Genomic DNA, 18,584 nt, shown 5'->3' on the forward strand with positions numbered 1-18,584 from the left:
ACTTGACCAATGGTCATCCTTTAACCAGCATTTTACTTTATAAGGATGCCAGTTAAAGGATGTGCTGCATTCATTTAGGATGACCTCATATAGGGTATATATATACCAGTATATACTGGTAAAACATTATTGTTGGTAAAAACATAATTGATAATAAATAAAATTGTGACCCTAACCCAACAAGGAGTTACGTAGGTGGGGGGACTGAAAACCAGGGAAAAAGCTGGGTCATCACAGAGTAATTGGACAATGCAAAAAGTAGAGTTTGCTATGATGTGTAGTAAGGAGAACATGCTAGGCAATTGTCATTTCTAAACAAAAATGTCTTAGCAAGCAAACAAATTTTATGAGGAAAGGAAAACACATCAAGGCATATTTTTTAAGTTTTCTATCTGTAATGTTTTAGGTTTCTATAATAATAAAAACTACACTTTCAGACAGGGCTTTATTGCTAAAAGTGATAGGTGATATCCCTTCTGCAATAAAACATATTTACCTGCCTAATTGCTGTCTTCATCTTTCAAAATCACAGGCATAGTTTAGCTTAAGAAGGCAGGAAACACAGTGCATCCCAACTTCGCCTGCAGCTGCCGGGACTGAATGAACTCTTGTGTGGAAGTTAAAGCAGAACTAAACTAAAAATAAAAAAAATTACTTACCTTTAATTACCACAAATCTCTTGATGACCCACAATGCGGTCCCACGTCGTCCTAGAATTCCTCTCGTCCCTGCATGGAGGAAGCCCTGGGCGCCGCCATCTTATGTCTTTTCTTTCGTCCACTTGCTACGTCACCGCATCTTGCACCGCTCAGGTGCAAGATCAGGTGATGTAACCGCTGTTAAGGGAAACAAAAAGAGGGTTGATCTCACTGCGCATGCGTGAGCATCTCTTTCCGCTTGATGGAAAAAATGCCCCTTCTGCGCATGCCCGGGAGCAGCCAGAACCTTCTGGGTTGTATGCTGTAGGTATACCGGGAGGCTCTGCGCTCCCATTCAGTCTTGATCGCCTCGGCACTTTAAAAAAAATAAAATTTTTACCTTATTTAGAAGAGTTGTCTACCCTTCTATGTAAAGTAAAAATGTTGGGTTTAGGTCCGCTTTAAGTAGTCCTGGCTCCACCAATATACTGCATCCTGATGGCTGGGACAAGGGGGAGAAGGAGGAAGAAGTCGGCAGTGCCCCTGATGGAACAAGGACAGGTGAGTGTAAAAAGGGTTTCGTTCAGCTTTAGGTAAGCATACTTTAAGAATGATAAGCAATATGATGTGTACCCATGTGTTCTCAATTGTGCAAGGTGAGTGTAAAAAGGGTTTCGTTCAGCTTTAGGTAAGCATACTTTAAGAATGATAAGCAATATGATGTGTACCCATGTGTTCTCAATTGTGCAGTTTGCTTTGCCTGGTATGGGGTCAGCGCCGCATTTAACAACTTGGGCATTGTACTTGAAAGGAACATGGTGTGGGATTCTGTACCAGGCTATCCTGTAATGAATACATGGCCCTCTATTTGTTTCTTCACCCTGAAATTCTGTACAAGCCAGGTATTTCAGAACTTACATGTTACACCACACTGGTGTGCGCTTATATTTTACTAAACATTGTCCACCAATCCCTAGCAAGAAATCTGACTTCAAAGCACTTTAACGATGCCCCCTGCCCTGGGTGCAAGCACAGTTAGTCCTGTAATTCTTACAAATCACTCTGTGACAAACTTTTGACAAAACAATTTAATTTGTAAAATTAACATCTTTCTGTTAAATTATGACTTTGCAGTAAATGTATTTCATAATATAAAATATAAAAACAATGCACTTACACAATACATGTGTAATATTACTGTACAAAAATATAAACCTTCAGTGAAGTGCTCTTATCATTGGTGATGTCGAACATTAAATGTTATTACACCATCAGAAATTGTCCATAATAAAAGAAACCATTAATATACAACATTTATGTAAATAAAACCATTTACAGTCCAGAACCCCAGCAATTCACAAAGGCCAAGTGAATGAGACAGAAATTATAGCGCAGGGTGACATAGGTGAAAAAGAAGGCATTGCTTTGCTTGTTGATCCTCAGGCACAATACTGGCTACAGGAGTCAGTAATAAACAGGATTATTTTTAGAGATCCTCCAGGAAAGAGTTCACATTTAATTTGTATGTAAATATGGAGCTGCCCATGAATTACAACCTTCGTTAAGACTTTACCATAGCATATATGATGTAGGCTGTCTATACCCGTAGGACTGGGCTTGCCTATTAATCTAAATATACTCATAATTATTAGTAAATAGCTGTTGATTCTGCTAGTAGAACTTTTGCATAGGCACTTCATTTGATAGGGTAACTTTGTTCTGTATGCAGTAAATTGCTAGTGTGGTCAGCATGGCATCTGCTAAAGCTAAATGATGGCATCGGTATTAGCCCTTTTGGTAAATTGCCATGTCTAGCTTTACCCACAGCCCTTTGGAATAACAGCACATTGTTCTTTCTGCAGGAGCTCAGGGCAATGTTAATAGCAAAACCCCGATAGCAAAACCCCGATCAGTCTTTACTTTACACCCCTCTAGCAGGTTGCTATAACTTACTTAGATGATATTCTGCAAAAGTAACATTAACAATTGTTAGTATTTTAGGATTACTTTTTTATATTTTGCTTGCAATTCTCCCACGCATTTGCTTTTAATCTTGGTTTAGTAGATAATGTCACATCAATCGAAAAAACTCATTTTCTGAGTTGTGTTTGGTTTTCATTATAATCAGATAGAGGTGTCAATAATCATCTGAAAAAATGCTGTGTTCACAGAATCACTGCAAAATATTAAAATTCAATTTAAAGGGCACTAGGTGTTTGACTCTTTCCAGCAGAAACTCTGTATTTTATGAGGCATGGTGGTGGCAACCATTTGTAATTGGCCCCAGGACATTGAAGAAGTGATCACAACACAAGCCGGACATTGTATAAGAAAAAAGTACGTATAAGGCTTTAAAACCATATCCCTCCTCTAATGTTATAATGTAAATAAATAACATACATTGGACATGGTCTAGCTAGTGGTCGTTGGCCACAATCAGCTTGGCTTGTTATGTATTGTTGAACATTCTAGCTATACCATGACCTGGATAACTTACATCAGGGCTGTCCAAGTCCAGCCCTCGAGGGCCAAGAGCCACATGCATTTTTGATGTTTTCCTAAGAGACAGCAATAATTTAGGTATGCTTTACAAAAGAATGAATGTGGCCATGGATGACCGGAGTTGGACAGCCCTGAGAAAATTCACAGAAATGGGATGAGAAGCAGCAAAAAGAGCTGCCATTGGCTGTAATGTTTTTATAAACAAAGTAGAACCAATTAAATTTGGTAATTGTACTAATGGGAAAAAAAAATGAATGGTAGCTAATAAGCAATGATATCTGTCCAATACAGGTGTCCACTAGGGATGAGCGAGAATGCCCTCGAACTTCCAATGGTTCCACAAAATTTCAGCGAACCGATTTCGCGAAACCAACGGAAGAGTAAATTAAAACAAGAGGATTGCCAGAGCTGCATTCAGCCCCGGGAATCTCTGTTTGCGATCCTCGTGGCACTGGAGGTTAATTAACCTCTAGTGCCCCAGGGATCGCCTGCAGTCACAGCTGTGATTGCAAAGTTCCCACGGTCACGTGACCGTGGGAACTGAACTGCAGTTCCACTACGATCCCCGAGGGACTAGAGGTAATTAACCTCTAGTGCCCTGGGGATCACACACTCTTCTCAATGATTGCAGCCACAACATTGATGCAGCCTTGGAAATCCTTCTGTTCGGCGAGAGCTTGCGCACTTATCAGAGAATCAGAAGGTCGTTCTTGCTTAATTTTCGGTAAGCGAGAAAGGCCTGATTCACTGTGAGATCAAACCTAATATCCTCGCTCATCCCTAGTGTTCACAGCCAAATGGCTTGAGAGCTGCATACAGGCCGCAGCTACCTTTCCAGACAGCTTGCAACAGCCTCTTAACAGATCCTGAACATCTTCTGTACTATACACTTCTCATAAAACAAGCAGAACTTACAATACACAATTAAACCATTTTACAATAATATATGAGAGTATGTGCAGGCAAACTAAAACATGGACCCAGATGTAGGTTTTACTATGCCGGTTCCAGGGCCTGTGTAGACGGCAAATTATTTTTTTGCCTTGATGGTGCATTGTGATTGACAGTGCTGAGGTTGACCCATTTAGATGCAGCAGGGCCCTCTGAGATGAGTTTGCAATGAGGGCAAAGCTGGTTAGTTGCAGATCGTAGTGTTGCTCATCTGAAGTTACCTATGAGTATTAACAGCACTGTATTCGAATAAAAAAGGCAACATTCAACCACAACAACCCGCTACATGTGCCTTGTGCTTCACAAATCAATCTCTGGCCTCAAATCTAGTTTTGCCACCAGCAGTGATTTATGGTAATACAATCCCTGGGAGGAAAAAAAGGGTAAGCTAAAGAATGACTCTAGGCTCAAGACACTGAGCTATAACAATTAATATGTCCCATGACAACCATTATTTTTACCAGAAAAGACTACTTTTTAAAAAAAACCTTTACATGGTTAAAAACAAATATTATTATTGTATATAATAAATGTGTTATATATATCAGTGACCTGAGCCTATTGTACACTATGCAAAGAGTCACATAGGGGCCAGCAGAGCACTTTAGCAATCTCTAATATGCTTTGTATAAATTCCAGTTATAAAGGATCATTTCTGCCTGTTACAATGCTTTTATCAATTTTTGGTGCTATTTTTCTCGCAGCTAGCCAGCCAGTTCTCATTTTTGAATGTTGCCTATAAGTTACAGGTTGGGGTCTCTTGTGCAGAGTTTGTATTAATATAAAGTAACCTATTGCATATCCCACCTAAACTGCATTGTCAGTTTATACAGCCATGGGACAGATAAAAGTTCTGCCTTTCCAATGAAAACCTCAGGAATGCTGGGGCCAGTTTTCGATCCAGGAACTGGCCCCCAAATACTGTTTATAAGAAGTTTGTCTCTACCAAAATGGTTGAATCCAACCGTGGCTCTTTTAATATTCTTAGCCTCTGCTGGGTAACAGTGGTCTTTCCATATGTTTTTATCATTGAAGGATTTAGAATTAATTCTTCAAAGATTTACACTGGCAACAGCCAATGTAAATAACAGGAATTTAATATTGATTTGCATTCTGGCAGCATCTGCATCACGCGCTTCTGAATCCTGGTTGTGTCCTGCATGGACAAGCAGTCATGCTGTGCTGTGCAATCATTCTTCTGGTTATGATTAGGAATCAGTGTGATGGACCTAAGTAGGACCTGTGTTGTCACCATGAGGCTCCACTTTGTAGGAGACAGAATCATTCATTGTCCGGCGATCAATAAACCAAATATTTCATCTCTGAGTAGATGAGAGGGAAGATGACGGTACAAGCTCGGTACAGGATGGCGGTACTTCTTAAAAAGGCACGGGGCTTCGTTAACCAAGGCTCTGTCTTGAAGCAGAAGTAGACGGCATAGAAGGCCACGGCGAAGAAATGTCCGATGAGCAGCGTGGGTTTGGGGGACAGACTGAGGGAAAAATAGGAAAGCCAACATTACAACCAATATATCTATAGAGATTGTAGGTTACTAACAATGGTGTTTTATATATATATATATATATATATATATATATATTTAAATATATAGTGCATGCTGTTCAGTGCAGAAAACAACTGCAAAGTGCGGAGAGCTGCAACCTGCAACCAATCAGATATTAACTAAGATAAGTTCTGGTTTTATTGATCATACTGGGCTGATTTCCCTCATTCAGTGTCAAGTAGACAGAAATTGATGGGGGATACATCAAGTGTGGTCACCATGGCATAATGGTGACCTTACATGGACCATAAGCAAATGCAAGAACACATTTAATGGTGAACTGGGGAAAAGTTATATTTATGGCAATAAAATTTTAAAAAATGGATAAAGGGGCTTTAAAGAAAACGGAAGTAGTGAACATCTTTCTAATGAGCTCACAGACAAAAAGTAAAAATCTAGTGTACAGAGAATAAAGCAATATGTATCCTTCAGAAGTTATTTTTTTAATGAAGACCAACGTGCCTTGAGGAATTTAACAGGCCCCCCTTCATTAAAATGTAATACATTCCTAAAGGCCAATATGCTGGACTGAAAGATAGAGGCATCATAAAAAAAGTCTTTTAAAAAAGGTGAAAATCTGCTCTAGATGCTGGTTTGGAAAATCGTGAACAATCAATATCATATTATTAAACTATATTTATATAGCACCAACATATGCAGCGCTCTACACTAAATATGGGTAGCAAATGACAGATACAAACAATGACACAGAAGAAGAGGATCCTGCCCAGAGGAGCTTACAATCTAAGAGGTGGGGGGGGAATAGTACACAGTATGAGGGGAATATCATATCATAGTGGGCAGGGGCAGCAAAATGGCTCAGAAATAAGTTGACACTCTCAACTTTGCAGCACTTCGGTTCTCAGCCAGGACTCTATTTGCAAGGAGTTTGTATGTTCTCCCTGTGTCTGGGTGGGTTTCCTCCCACATCCCAAAAACATGCAGTTAGGTTAATTGGCTTTCCCTCAAGAATTGTCCTTAGACTACGTTAATGACATGACTGAGGTAGGGACATTAGATTGTGAGCTCCTTTGAGGGACAGCTAGTAATCTGAATGTGGACTTTGTAAAGCGCTGCCTAATATGTTTAATATAAATACTAGCTAATAATAATATTATTAGTTGGTGGCTTTGATGGAGTTTTCCATCAGGTACCCCAAAAAACCCAAATAACCCCCAATAAATGTACAAGGGTTGCCCCTGGCTATCATTGTATGCAGGTCACTTACACAGAGAGAAGACCTATGGGGCCGGCCACACATTCTCCTCCCAGCTTGAAGTATTTGAAGCAGGCTCTTCTTAGCTGGAACAATGAGTCTAAAAACAAACAGATGGATTCTGTTAGATTTCTGCAGGTCTTTATTACTTAGATTTACATTGTACACAAATAGTTTACTGTACACTACATAATATACAACTATGATATTTACCGCTTGTAAACATATTCTTATTAGCCACTGCAATGCTTGGAGAAAAAATTGCAGCCACTGCACACTAGGCATGTAACAAAATTGTATAGTTAGAGGGTCCCCTAAAATCGTCATAATGCTCAGAAGATTCATATAACTGAATATGTATGCAGATATCAACTTTTGCTGCAAAAGTCATACTGTGGTCCCGCTTCTTCCTGGTCCTGTGCACCTGTGTGATAGGTGGTTTCGCTGACCAACAATACGGCTTAATAGGCATAAAAAGGCTAAGCCAAGCTGACTTTTATAGGAAAAGTTTAGTTATCTATTTAATATCAGCTTCCTATGTCTCTGGACCCACTGACCATTCTGACATACAACTTTTTGCATGCAGATAACCGTGGTTTATGAAAATATAATAATTCTGGTTCAATTTTATTTTAATGTTTTCACATTTGGAAACTGATACTTAGTATTTTATATCTAAAGAGAGATGATGTTTTCTATTAGATAGTCCTAATGAGCTATATAGACGAAGGGTAAGAGAGGGGAGTATTTACTAACCCTTTATTTGTACAAGTTGTATCTTGAGCTATTGGGCTCTGTCAACAAATGGCTCTTTGCAACAGAGTAGCAACAACGGCATGGAAAATGTATTCAGAAGCCAAGGGCTCCATCTGCAGTCTGATTGCGTAAATATTACATCATCATAAGCAATTATTTATATCTAGCTTTAAAAAAAAAATATCAAAATAATCCTAAAGAAAGAAAAAATATACAAAGCCTAGCCTTGAAGGAAATGAAGTGGAGAGATTGCACTGCCCTGGTGTCTAAGAGCTATAGGAAGCCCATGAATGAGTTGGCCCATCAGCTTTTATTTACATTAGAAGGATCAGTTCTTGGTGGTCTGTCCCCTTACAGTTATTAAAATGTTCCTTTTGAAAATTAAACAGTTTATGAATATTTTATAATAAATGCTAAGTGCCCCTTTAAGATTGAAAATAAATATTTAGTCCCTCAGTTTCAACCTTTCACACTGGTAATCTGATTAAATGTCATGCCTTCTCCTCTCCCTGGCAAACAATGTGGGGTTCTGTTTGCAGACAGGCTGCGTGTGATATCACCGTCAGGTTATATATCTGATTACAGTTTCCACTCACCATCTGTAGCAGCAAACAGCTCGTACAGAGCCTGGGCCAGAACATTCACCACAAATGAGTGGGACTTCTTCCTGGACCAGTAAAACTTCTTCTTAGCCTGAAAAATATTTTCATCGGTCAATATAGGTCTGTAGGATAATAATTTATTTCTGAATACATTGCTCATTGAAGTGTTTTTTTTTTCTGCAGCCACCGATCATTGTGTTATATTATTACACTAAAATTCTTCATTCGCCTATATATTTTTGTATATGAATATTGACATCTCTGCAACACATTACATCTTTTTATACGCTATCCTTTTATAAACATAGAAAGTACAAAAAAACACCTTCTGATACTGCAAACATTCATGTGAACAACTGACACCCCCGCAATGAGCCAACAATACCAACCCTGCCATATTGACAACCCAAGAAGTGCCACCTGCCCTACTCGAGCGCTCTTCCCTACCTGACCACAGAACACTCCCTTCTCCATCTAAAAACATAGGAAGGGGTCATCTGCCGTGCAATCAAGCAGGGCAGAACCCAGATAGACCAGGGGTCAGCAACCTTTACTATCAAAAGAGCCATTTTGCCTCCTCTTCCACTAAAGAAAAATAGTCTGCAGCCGCAAAACACAACACAGGTTATAAACTTTTAAAAGTTTTAATATTTTTTTAATTTTACCTGTTACAACAAGTGTGCATGTGTAGGCCTACTTTGAAATAAATTAAACACTGAACTATGCCCCTAGAAGCCTCCAGCTTCTAACGTATCATCCTGTTACATTAGCTAGAGGCTTCTAACGTAACAGGGTAGATTTTTTTGATGGGCAGAGTTCTTTATGTTCTGACGATGCCTTAGCGATTCAATTGTAGGTGGTGTTAGCCATAAGTGTCCCCCACTTGCACCTCTATTTTGGTCACCTGTACCGCCTCCCCCCCGTTCCAGAGAAATTGGGGTTTAGGTGCTAGAAGCCTCCAACAATGTGTAACAGGGTAGGGGTTTTTTGATGGGTGGAGTTTTTAGGAGGTGTTAGCCACAGGTGTCCCTCATTTGCAGCTTTAATTTTGTTCACCTGTACCCCCCAATCTTAATTGTAATTGGGGTTCAGGTGCTAGAAGCCTCCAGCAATGTGTAACAGGGTTGATTATTTTGATGGGCAGAGTTCTTTATTTTCTGACGATGCCTTAGCGATTCAATTGTAGGTGGTGTTAGCCATAAGTGTCCCCCACTTGCACCTCTATTTTGGTCACCTGTACCGCCTCCCCCCCGTTCCAGAGAAATTGGGGTTTAGATGCTAGATGCTTCCAGCAATGTGTAACAGGGTAGATGTTTTTGATAGGCAGAGTTTTTATGAATTTTTAAGGGGTGTTAGCCACAGGTGTCCCTCATTTGCAGCTTTAATTTTGTTCACCTGTACCCCCTTCCTGTTCCAGAGAAATTGGGGTTCAGGTGCCTCCAGCAATGTGTAACAGTAGATTTTTTTGATGGGCAGAGTTCTTTATGTTCTGATGATAGCCTAACAATTAAATTTTAGGGGGTGTTAGTCACAGGTGTCCCCCACTTGCACCTACATTTTTGGTTTTGTACATCTCCCCATTCCAGAGGAATTGGGGTTCAAAGGAGGGGGATGTCATTGTACACACCCATTTGTACACGCCCCGTGGTAGATTTTTTTCACTGGTAGATTTTTTTCATTAGAACACCGGATAGGGAATCCCCCTCCTCCGCAGTGTCTTGGGAGGAAGGGGATCCCCCATCAGAGATCTCCCCGCGGCAGCCGAAGGGAGCCACAACAAGGAGGCTGAAGAGCCGCATGCGGCTCCGGAGCCGCAGGTTGCAGACCCCTGAGATAGACCAACAACCCCAAGGAAGGTCAGCTGCCAGTCCATCATTGTCAGCCAAGTGCCCACCAGACCTCCAGCAAAAGCAACAGACACATCATTCTTTCCACTTTTAGGGAAATCCAATCTTTTCAATGTGTCTATTAATAAATGTTTTCACCCAAGATTCACCCATCTCCAAGTAGAGTTACTCGCAGCTCATACAGGACAAGCTTCCTTTCCCCATTTCCAAAAGTAAGCCATATTTTACCTATGGCAAGGTTCCCAACAAGGCTCTATGGCTAGGTGATCTCAGTAGCCACTGATCTACAGATAGCCGGTATAAATAGAATGTATAAAATGGGATATAGAAAATCATTATCACAATATGACAACACATACAAAAAACTATTGTTAGTTTCTAATATGACTATGACTATATGTGACTATTTCAGAGTTTTTCAGTGTGCAGATAACATCTAGATTCCATTTAATATTAATAATAATAAACAGAATTTATATAGTGCCAACATATTGTGCAGCACTGTACTTTAAAAAGGGATATCTCACCTGCAGTATTTGTGAATGTTCATTCAGATCTGGAAGATCCTGTAAGAGGTTTCTCCAAATTTTCACATCGTTCAGCACAACAGTCATTCCGCCGCCTGTTAGTGGGTGTCTCATGTTATACGCATCCCCTAGGAGAAGAACCCCTATACCAGAGAGAAGAAAAGAAGTTTAAGCTCCAGATAAGGAAGGGATTCTTCACTGTAAGGTCTGTGAAAATGTGGAATCGGCTCCCTCAGGAAGTAGTTTCAGCAACTACTATAGATTGCTTTAAGAAAAAGCTGGATGATTTCTAGAAGCACAGAACATAACTGGGTATGAAGGCTTTAAAGTAAAAATAACAGAGACTGCTGATCCAGGGAACATCCGATTGCCTCATGGAATCAGGAAGGAATTTTACCAAGCAAATTATACCAGGGTTTTTTTTTGCCTTCCTCTGGACCAACTATGTCCTATAGGATTTTATATCTGGGATTTGTTTATTTCCCTAGTGGTTGAGCTTGATGGATTAGGTCTTTTTTCAACCTAACCTACTATGTAACTATGAAGAAGCTAACAAGATAAATGAAAAGATTATTAATGATGATTTTTAATATTAGTCTTTTTCTATATGCAAAATATTTATTTTCTAATGAATGATCTTATGAAAACACCCAGACAATAATACAATAGGCCAATGAGCAAAGAGGGCAATAACTCAAAACTCAATAACAACCAATCAACTGTTAGCAACCCTGTGCATCTAGACCAATGGGAAGAACTAGAGAACATTTTACTGTAAAGGTAAGGGACTCTGTGGGACTATGTTCAACTACTCTCTCTTCTAATAATTGAGCCTGCTTTATTTAGGCAGTAAACCTAGAATCGATCTTGTCCCGGATTAAAAATGCAAATGTTTTCATTCCTGGACTAGGTCCATTCCAGGTTTGCTGAATCACCCAGGATCTCCATGATAGTTAATATTCTCCAGTCTTAGAGAGCTTTAATAAATCGGACCTGTTTATTTAGCATTATTTATTTTTATTAAACCATCAGCATAAACAAGGTGTAGTAAGGAGCAGAACATGACTATGTAGAGAGCAAATATGGTTGCCATGTATGCATAGATACATAAAATATTACAACTATGAACATAAATATTCAATACATTAGCCTTTATTAAAATATACATATTTATCAATCACTCTGTATACATTTTAAAATGAGCATAGAGACAATGCTTTTTTTCAGAAGTGACACAAGGTTAATGTAGATCAGTGTTTCTTGACCTTTTTAATACCCTGGAAATAGCTTTAAGATCTTCAGGGAACCCCTTCTATAATTACTATATTTACAGTTCAGTATATTAGCATGGTGATCAGTAGGAACAATGCCTTGTTACATTGCTGGTCATTGGGAAAAATATCACCCTTACAGATAGCCAAAAAGATCATTGCTGTCAGTTAACTTCCCTAGCGGTTCATTTCTTTCCGGTTTTATGTCTAAAAGCGGTACATTGTTTTTCATGAAAATTTATTTTACAGTATAATATAATAGTATGAGTATAATAAAGTTTGCAACACAAAATCATGTAAAAACAATAAATTGAATAAATTAAAAATTTTATAAAAAAAAATAAATTTTAAATGAAAAAAAAAATACATAATATACCCATACTATTATATATACTGTAAAATAAATGTTCTTGAAAACAATGTTCTGCTTTTACACATATGAATCCAATGTATTGCACTCAATACAGTTATTTTGTACTGAATGCAATACAAATAGATTTTGAATTTCCCACCCCGCCCCGCCGGCAACGTACACACGCACCAACTCACCGGGAACTCCCCGGTGACTCATCGGGTGAAGAAGCCGGCTGGTGGAAGAAGAAAGAAGACAGAGATTGTGGTGATGGACGGCGCAGGACGCCGGCGGATCAGGTAAGCGCTCTATTTACTAACCTTCCCATAGGTTTACATACCCCGAGTCTGACTCGGGTTTTTCTACCCGGAGTCACACTCGGGGTTACCTCTAGGGAGGTTAAAGTGACCTAAAAGGTACAAATTTATATTCTCAAGGAACCCCTAGTAACTTCTGGAGGAACACTGGTTGAGAAACACTGATGTACATCATTACTATTACAGCTGTAACATTAATAAAATTTACTAACAGTACACATGAAGCCCATAAGAGACCTCTGTAAAATTGGGATAAGTGAAACTGTAAGAAGAAAATTGTACCTTGTTTGTTGACAGGTGAAGGTGGCAGGAAACTGGCTGGCATGGTCCTCAGTCGATCATTTTCTACAGCATGCAGAAATGGATTCTTCAGGTGTTCTGTTAGGAAATAAGATCATATTTACATCATCTAAAAATCACTTGCTGTTTCTCTTTTTTCCTGAGCATGTATGGATTGAATTAATAAATACAACACATGATGTGGGTTGTTGGGGGTTCATATACATCTACAGAATGTTATCTTATTGGCTTGTTTGGGACCATAACTTTGGAGTGATTTCCTACGCAATTGTGCAATGCCTTTTACCAGAGTTCTTTTTACCATAACCTAAACATTGGTGAGGTTTCCCCCAGTTTTTGATACCTAAATAGGGGCATCTACTATTCAATGAGGCCCAATGATGTAGCTGGGTGGCTGGTGTTCATTTCCCTGTGGATGTTGTGTCTAGTTTCTACAACCACTGTTTCCTGCCATTAGGAGATGTATTGTTTGTTTACTGTATCCAATTGTTCTCATTCCTGAAGAAGCAGCCTCAGTGCTGCGAAACGCGTCGAATGAAGAATACTCTTACTTCCCTTCTGTAGAAAACCAATTTCTTGATGGAGATGGTTTTGGGGAGAAAGAAATTAGGCATATGATATTGCATTGCTCTCCATGAATCTATGCCATGTTTTATGAATTTGAATCGCTTGTTCTGTTTATATATTTTTTTTGTTGCATAATAAAATTATTGATTTTAACTGTATAGCCCTTGAAAGTCCTGCTATGGAACTCTCTTGTTCAAAAATTTACCTATACATCACCAGACTCGCCACACAAACTGTAGCCATCACCAGATTCTCTTGCACTGGTCCCCAATCTCACTGACAGTTCAATTCTGTAGACACAGATGTATCTATATGCTTTCCTAATGGCCCTGCATCTAACTGGTACACACTTCCAGTCACCCAGTATTTTAAACATAATTTCTTTGAACACGAGGGCAAAAAGATGTAAGTTTCAAATATGAATTGTGCTGTTTGGCTGGAATTCATTTCATGTGCAATAGCGGTCTTCAAAGTTGATGGTTATAAAATATTATTTATTTATATTCTTTCAATCTATCAATAATGTACTCACCAGGCATTTGTGGTAGAATGTTCTCCAGCATGTACTCTTTCATATTTTTGGGTAATTCCCCTCTGATATCAACAAGGACTCGAGTCTCAGTGGACGATATCTGATAAATCAAAACTGGGCTGGGATTGGCCAGGACGAGCTCTGCGTGATGAGGCTTAAACTGGGGAGAGTTCTAGTATACAAAATAAACAGAGAATAAATTCCTGTAATCAACAAATATTTTGTTCAGTCATAGACTTACATAGGAGAGTTGTTTAAATAAGCAAAAACTAGTCATCAGGAGGGTTCTGTGTGCGCATTTAAAGTACATACCTTTAAAATGCATCCGACAAAGTGTGAGGAGACTTTGACTTGGCCGGTAATAAGATCCTTTCTGAATTTAGAGAAAAGGCCATCAGCAACAACAGTAAGTGGAGCACGGAGTTCCTGAAATAGATGTATATAAAATCAAAAAAAACGGAAATATTTGAAAAGTCAAATATCTAAAATAGGGTTTATTCTTGCACAATTGCTACAGAATGAGTTCTACTTTACAAAGAACTAAGGGTTAACCAAAAATATGTGAACAGGCCCTTATCACTGAATTGCTTGTTGATGCAGTTTGCCTCTGTTGAGTGTGCTGACATCATGTGAAGCAGTCATGTGCTGTCAACAATAGAGATTCCCATTTCCTACTTTCTCACAGTCAGGTACAATATGGAAGAATGCATCCCTGGTATGCTTTCACAGCCTTTATGCATTACAGCCTTGTGTACATGTTGCACCTTGTCACCACTATGCTTGTCCCAGATATTCTAATGTGTTCCAGACATTACAACAGCCCTAATTCGTTCTTTATTGATGCACGATACAATAAGATAAGTCAGGCCTTTTATACAAGCATTTCCCATCACTCAATGTTACTGTGTTTTCTAATATGTGAAGAAATTTCTATATCTCCTGGATCTTCAACCAATGCACCAATCGCAGATGAACCCATAGGTGTGTGAATTGAGGATGAGAAGATGTCCAGCTTCTCTTTTCATATCATACCTTCACATCCCCTGTTTCTTTGTCCCTGTACTGGACTCCAAGGATGGCATCATCTTCTTCTATCAGCTGCAGCACTGTCCCCTCAATGTACTGAGTGCTAAAATACAAGGAACAAATATTAGGGACAAACCAAACATAGGAAAGACAGATCACCCTCACTACTTTTTCTTCTGTGCTAATACATTTCTAAAGACGTTTGTGTATTTCTGACCTGTATGTAGAAACTTTGACCATGTGATTTTCAATGTAAAATTTTGCTTCCAATGTTGAAACAAGAATTTCAACTTTATACCAGTTTTGATATAGCTCCATACAGATACAAGTAAAAAAATACCTGTACCATACATTTTTAGGAAAAATAGGAAATAAGATTGTGTTACTCTACAGGATAAAGCCTGGCCTTGCTGTTCCATTACCTGCACATCCACGAAAACATGAATGCAAAAAATGATACTGTACTTTATTAAAAGGAAATTCTTGGCTATTAGTTTGCTGCGTTTAGTAGCTCTATATTCAACTGAATATTATTGTAATTTCTCCCTCAAATATATTCAAAATTAGGCGATTTCAGCTCTCCGTACACATTTATATTCTACGGTTGACCAATTGCAGCAACAGAGCTTTACACTTACTTTGGCTCTGCCATGGCTATCTTGCGAAGCCCCATGATGAAGCGGCCATGGTGAAAGGCTCTCCCACACTGCACTTGGTTCTTGTCGTTCATTGGGTAAGGAATCTCCACCTCTGCCTTACTTTCCATGTCATGGACAATATATCCATGGACAACATGGGCATCCACACCTTCCACTGCATCTGCAAATATACCACATTGTAATTAGCCAACTCCCTACTTATACAATGCTGTACTGTTTGTGTTGTTAGTTTGCAAAGAATATGAGTTTTGTCAGATCATTAGAAAAGAAATGTTGGCCATATCAGTTCCGCAACTGAAAATCAAAGTAAATGGTTCTGATTTATTAAAGCTCCCCAAAGGCTGGAGAACTTCCATTGAACTGAAAGCAGTTGACCCCAATGCAACCCATTGTTTTCATTGGTTATTGAACAGAGAAGAATGTTGGAAGTTCAGCAATCGAACCAAATCCCAACAACTTCACTAGGTCCGACAGTTCTCTGATTTGCTGAGATCTGATCAATATAGACTGGTGCACAGTGCTAAAATCCAGGTAATATATAGACCAGTGTTATTCAATCAGGGTTAGGTGGATCCCTAGGGTTCCTCCAGAGGTTGCTGGGGGTTCCTTGAGCAATGAGCAATTTGTGCCTCTCAGGTCAGTTTAATTGACACCAATATACTTTTTTGGCCATCTATACGGTTGACATTCTTCCTAATGACCAGAAATGTAAGATGCGTTCTTGCTACTGATCACCACACTAACTGTAAAAAGCTGTGGATATAGTAATTATAGCAGGGGTTCCCTGGAGATCTGACATTTTTTAAAGGGTTTCCTCCAAGTTAAAAATGTTGAGAAACACTAATATAAATCATTGACCATTGTATAGCCAGCTGGAACATACAGTGTTTATTGTAACCCAAACACATTTAGAAATAATCAATTCACTAAGTGATCAATTTATTGTGATTTCAAATACATTAAAATACATTAAAACCAATCATCAGACACCCTTTTAGCTTCCTTGTAACTTCACTTACCACCAAGGCCAAGATCTTTCAGGGCCTGGTACCCTCCAGGCTGCAGTAACTCTCCCACTATACGATCAGGTTCCTTCAGATCTCTCTCAATGACGGCTACCCTTCTGCCATCCCTGGACAATACTGCGGCCATTGCTGAGCCAAGCACTCCAGACCCCACAATGATAACTTCCGGGCCATCGCTTGTCATAGTATCAGATGCAGCAGCTCCATTTGTGACTACAGACCCACGAATGTGATTGTCCAAATTGCCCTGCAAAATATTAGATATGTAATTATGCAAATATTACAGTCATGGAAATAATATTATCTGATAAACACAAACCTATTTATACCTATTGAGTCACCGGGAACAACCCTAATTTACCATAGTACCAGAACAAAGAACTGTGATAATTGAGCTTGGCAATGGATTGCCATTTTGCTTTCATTCTACTAGGGCAAAATGGAAAATGTAAAGGTGTGTCTGATTATATTATAGCATTACACATTATCATTAAAAGTATTTATATAGTGCCAACATATTACGCAGCGCTGTACATTAAATAGGGGTTGCAAATGACAGACGAATACAGACAGTGACATAGGAGGAGCAGAGGATCTTGGTCCAAAGAGCTTACAATCTAGGAGATGAATTGAAAGGAAATATGTCATAAAACAAACATATTGGGCAGCCATTGTTCATTCTCTTCTGAGACTGCTAATGTCTGCATGCCATGTATATCTTCTTGCTTCAATGCTATCTAAAATACACCCCCATATAAAGATATGCAGATGTTGAGGTAAACTTTTTTTTGATAAAATACGAAGGGGTTAATCCCTCCGCCATGCTTTTATTGCTGTGTCCTTGCTGGGATTTTCGCTCTTAATTTTTGTCTTGGTGACAACACACAGAAAGTTAGGGGAAACCCAACATTTTCAGTTGTCATCAGAGCAATAGGTGAGGGAAACCCTTAAACCAGGAGACTTCTTCCAAGGACAACTCCCTGGACTGAGAATGTTCTTAGGAGAATTTTCTCTCATTTCCTTCTTTTAGATCTAGAAGTGAAATCTCCCTACCACGGCGCAGACAACATATAATACAAACTGATATGGTTTTCACTCTTCGGTGCTGTACACAAATCCCCAAAAAATAACAAGTCATGATTTACATAATGGTTCAGGAACACCGACTCTCTGAAGCACTGAAATCGATAAACTAGAATGACAGGGAGCTATCCTATTCTGACAAAATGGCAGTATTAGCAGTCACCATACTTCAGTTGTAGATTTCACATGATAAAATGGCAGACTGCAAAGATTATAAAAGCATTGCAGGGATGAGCATGCTTGTTCAGGAAGATCAAAGGGAAATGTATGTGTATGTAATCATGGAAGGGAGCTATACAATGGTACAGGGGAACAGGATGAGGAAACATACAAATGTCACCTAAATACAGTAATGGTGATAAAATGTCATATATATATATTATTCTTAGTAATAAAGTTCCAACATATACGGCAGTGCTGTACAATCTATACAGGCTGCAGATGTGTGATGATGATTATCCTGTGATATTACAGGACCTATAACTTCATTATTTTTTACACTTGTAGCACCTGACTGCTTCATAGGAGTGTTTTATGGTGTGACATCTGACCGCCATGTTAAAATTCAACTAGACATCGCTATGACTTCACACAAGAAGTATTCTTTGTTCTAAACTAAAAGCTATGTAATATAAAGAATATCATACATACTTTTTTTGAAACAAGAACTGTCTGTGATAACGCTTTTCTACTAATTGCAAAATTGGAAAATTTGTAATGCTGAAATACAGAAAGTGTTTTGGGACAGAAAGACAGACCGAAGGATAGATAGATAGATAGATAGATAGATAGATAGATAGATAGATAGATAGATAGATAGATAGATAGATAATAGATAGATAGATAGAT

General features: G+C 38.9%; 1 protein-coding gene across 1 annotated transcript in view; it reads right to left on the reverse strand.

The window, feature by feature from the left end:
• Positions 1-1,708: 1,708 nt before the first annotated feature.
• Positions 1,709-18,584, reverse strand: part of SQLE (squalene epoxidase) — a 19,337-nt gene continuing 2,461 nt past the window's right edge. Inside the window, exons 2-11 of the mRNA XM_072410655.1 lie at positions 16,647-16,899; positions 15,607-15,787; positions 14,975-15,071; positions 14,255-14,368; positions 13,943-14,114; positions 12,826-12,921; positions 10,604-10,746; positions 8,224-8,320; positions 6,884-6,971; positions 1,709-5,583 (exon numbers count right to left, since the gene is read on the reverse strand). Coding sequence (XP_072266756.1) covers positions 5,391-5,583; positions 6,884-6,971; positions 8,224-8,320; positions 10,604-10,746; positions 12,826-12,921; positions 13,943-14,114; positions 14,255-14,368; positions 14,975-15,071; positions 15,607-15,787; positions 16,647-16,899 — 1,434 coding nt within the window. The 3' untranslated portion in view covers positions 1,709-5,390. The remainder of the gene's footprint in view (positions 5,584-6,883; positions 6,972-8,223; positions 8,321-10,603; positions 10,747-12,825; positions 12,922-13,942; positions 14,115-14,254; positions 14,369-14,974; positions 15,072-15,606; positions 15,788-16,646; positions 16,900-18,584) is intronic.

The sequence above is a fragment of the Pyxicephalus adspersus genome, chromosome 5 (genome assembly GCF_032062135.1).
Source record: "Pyxicephalus adspersus chromosome 5, UCB_Pads_2.0, whole genome shotgun sequence".
NCBI lineage: Eukaryota > Metazoa > Chordata > Amphibia > Anura > Pyxicephalidae > Pyxicephalus > Pyxicephalus adspersus.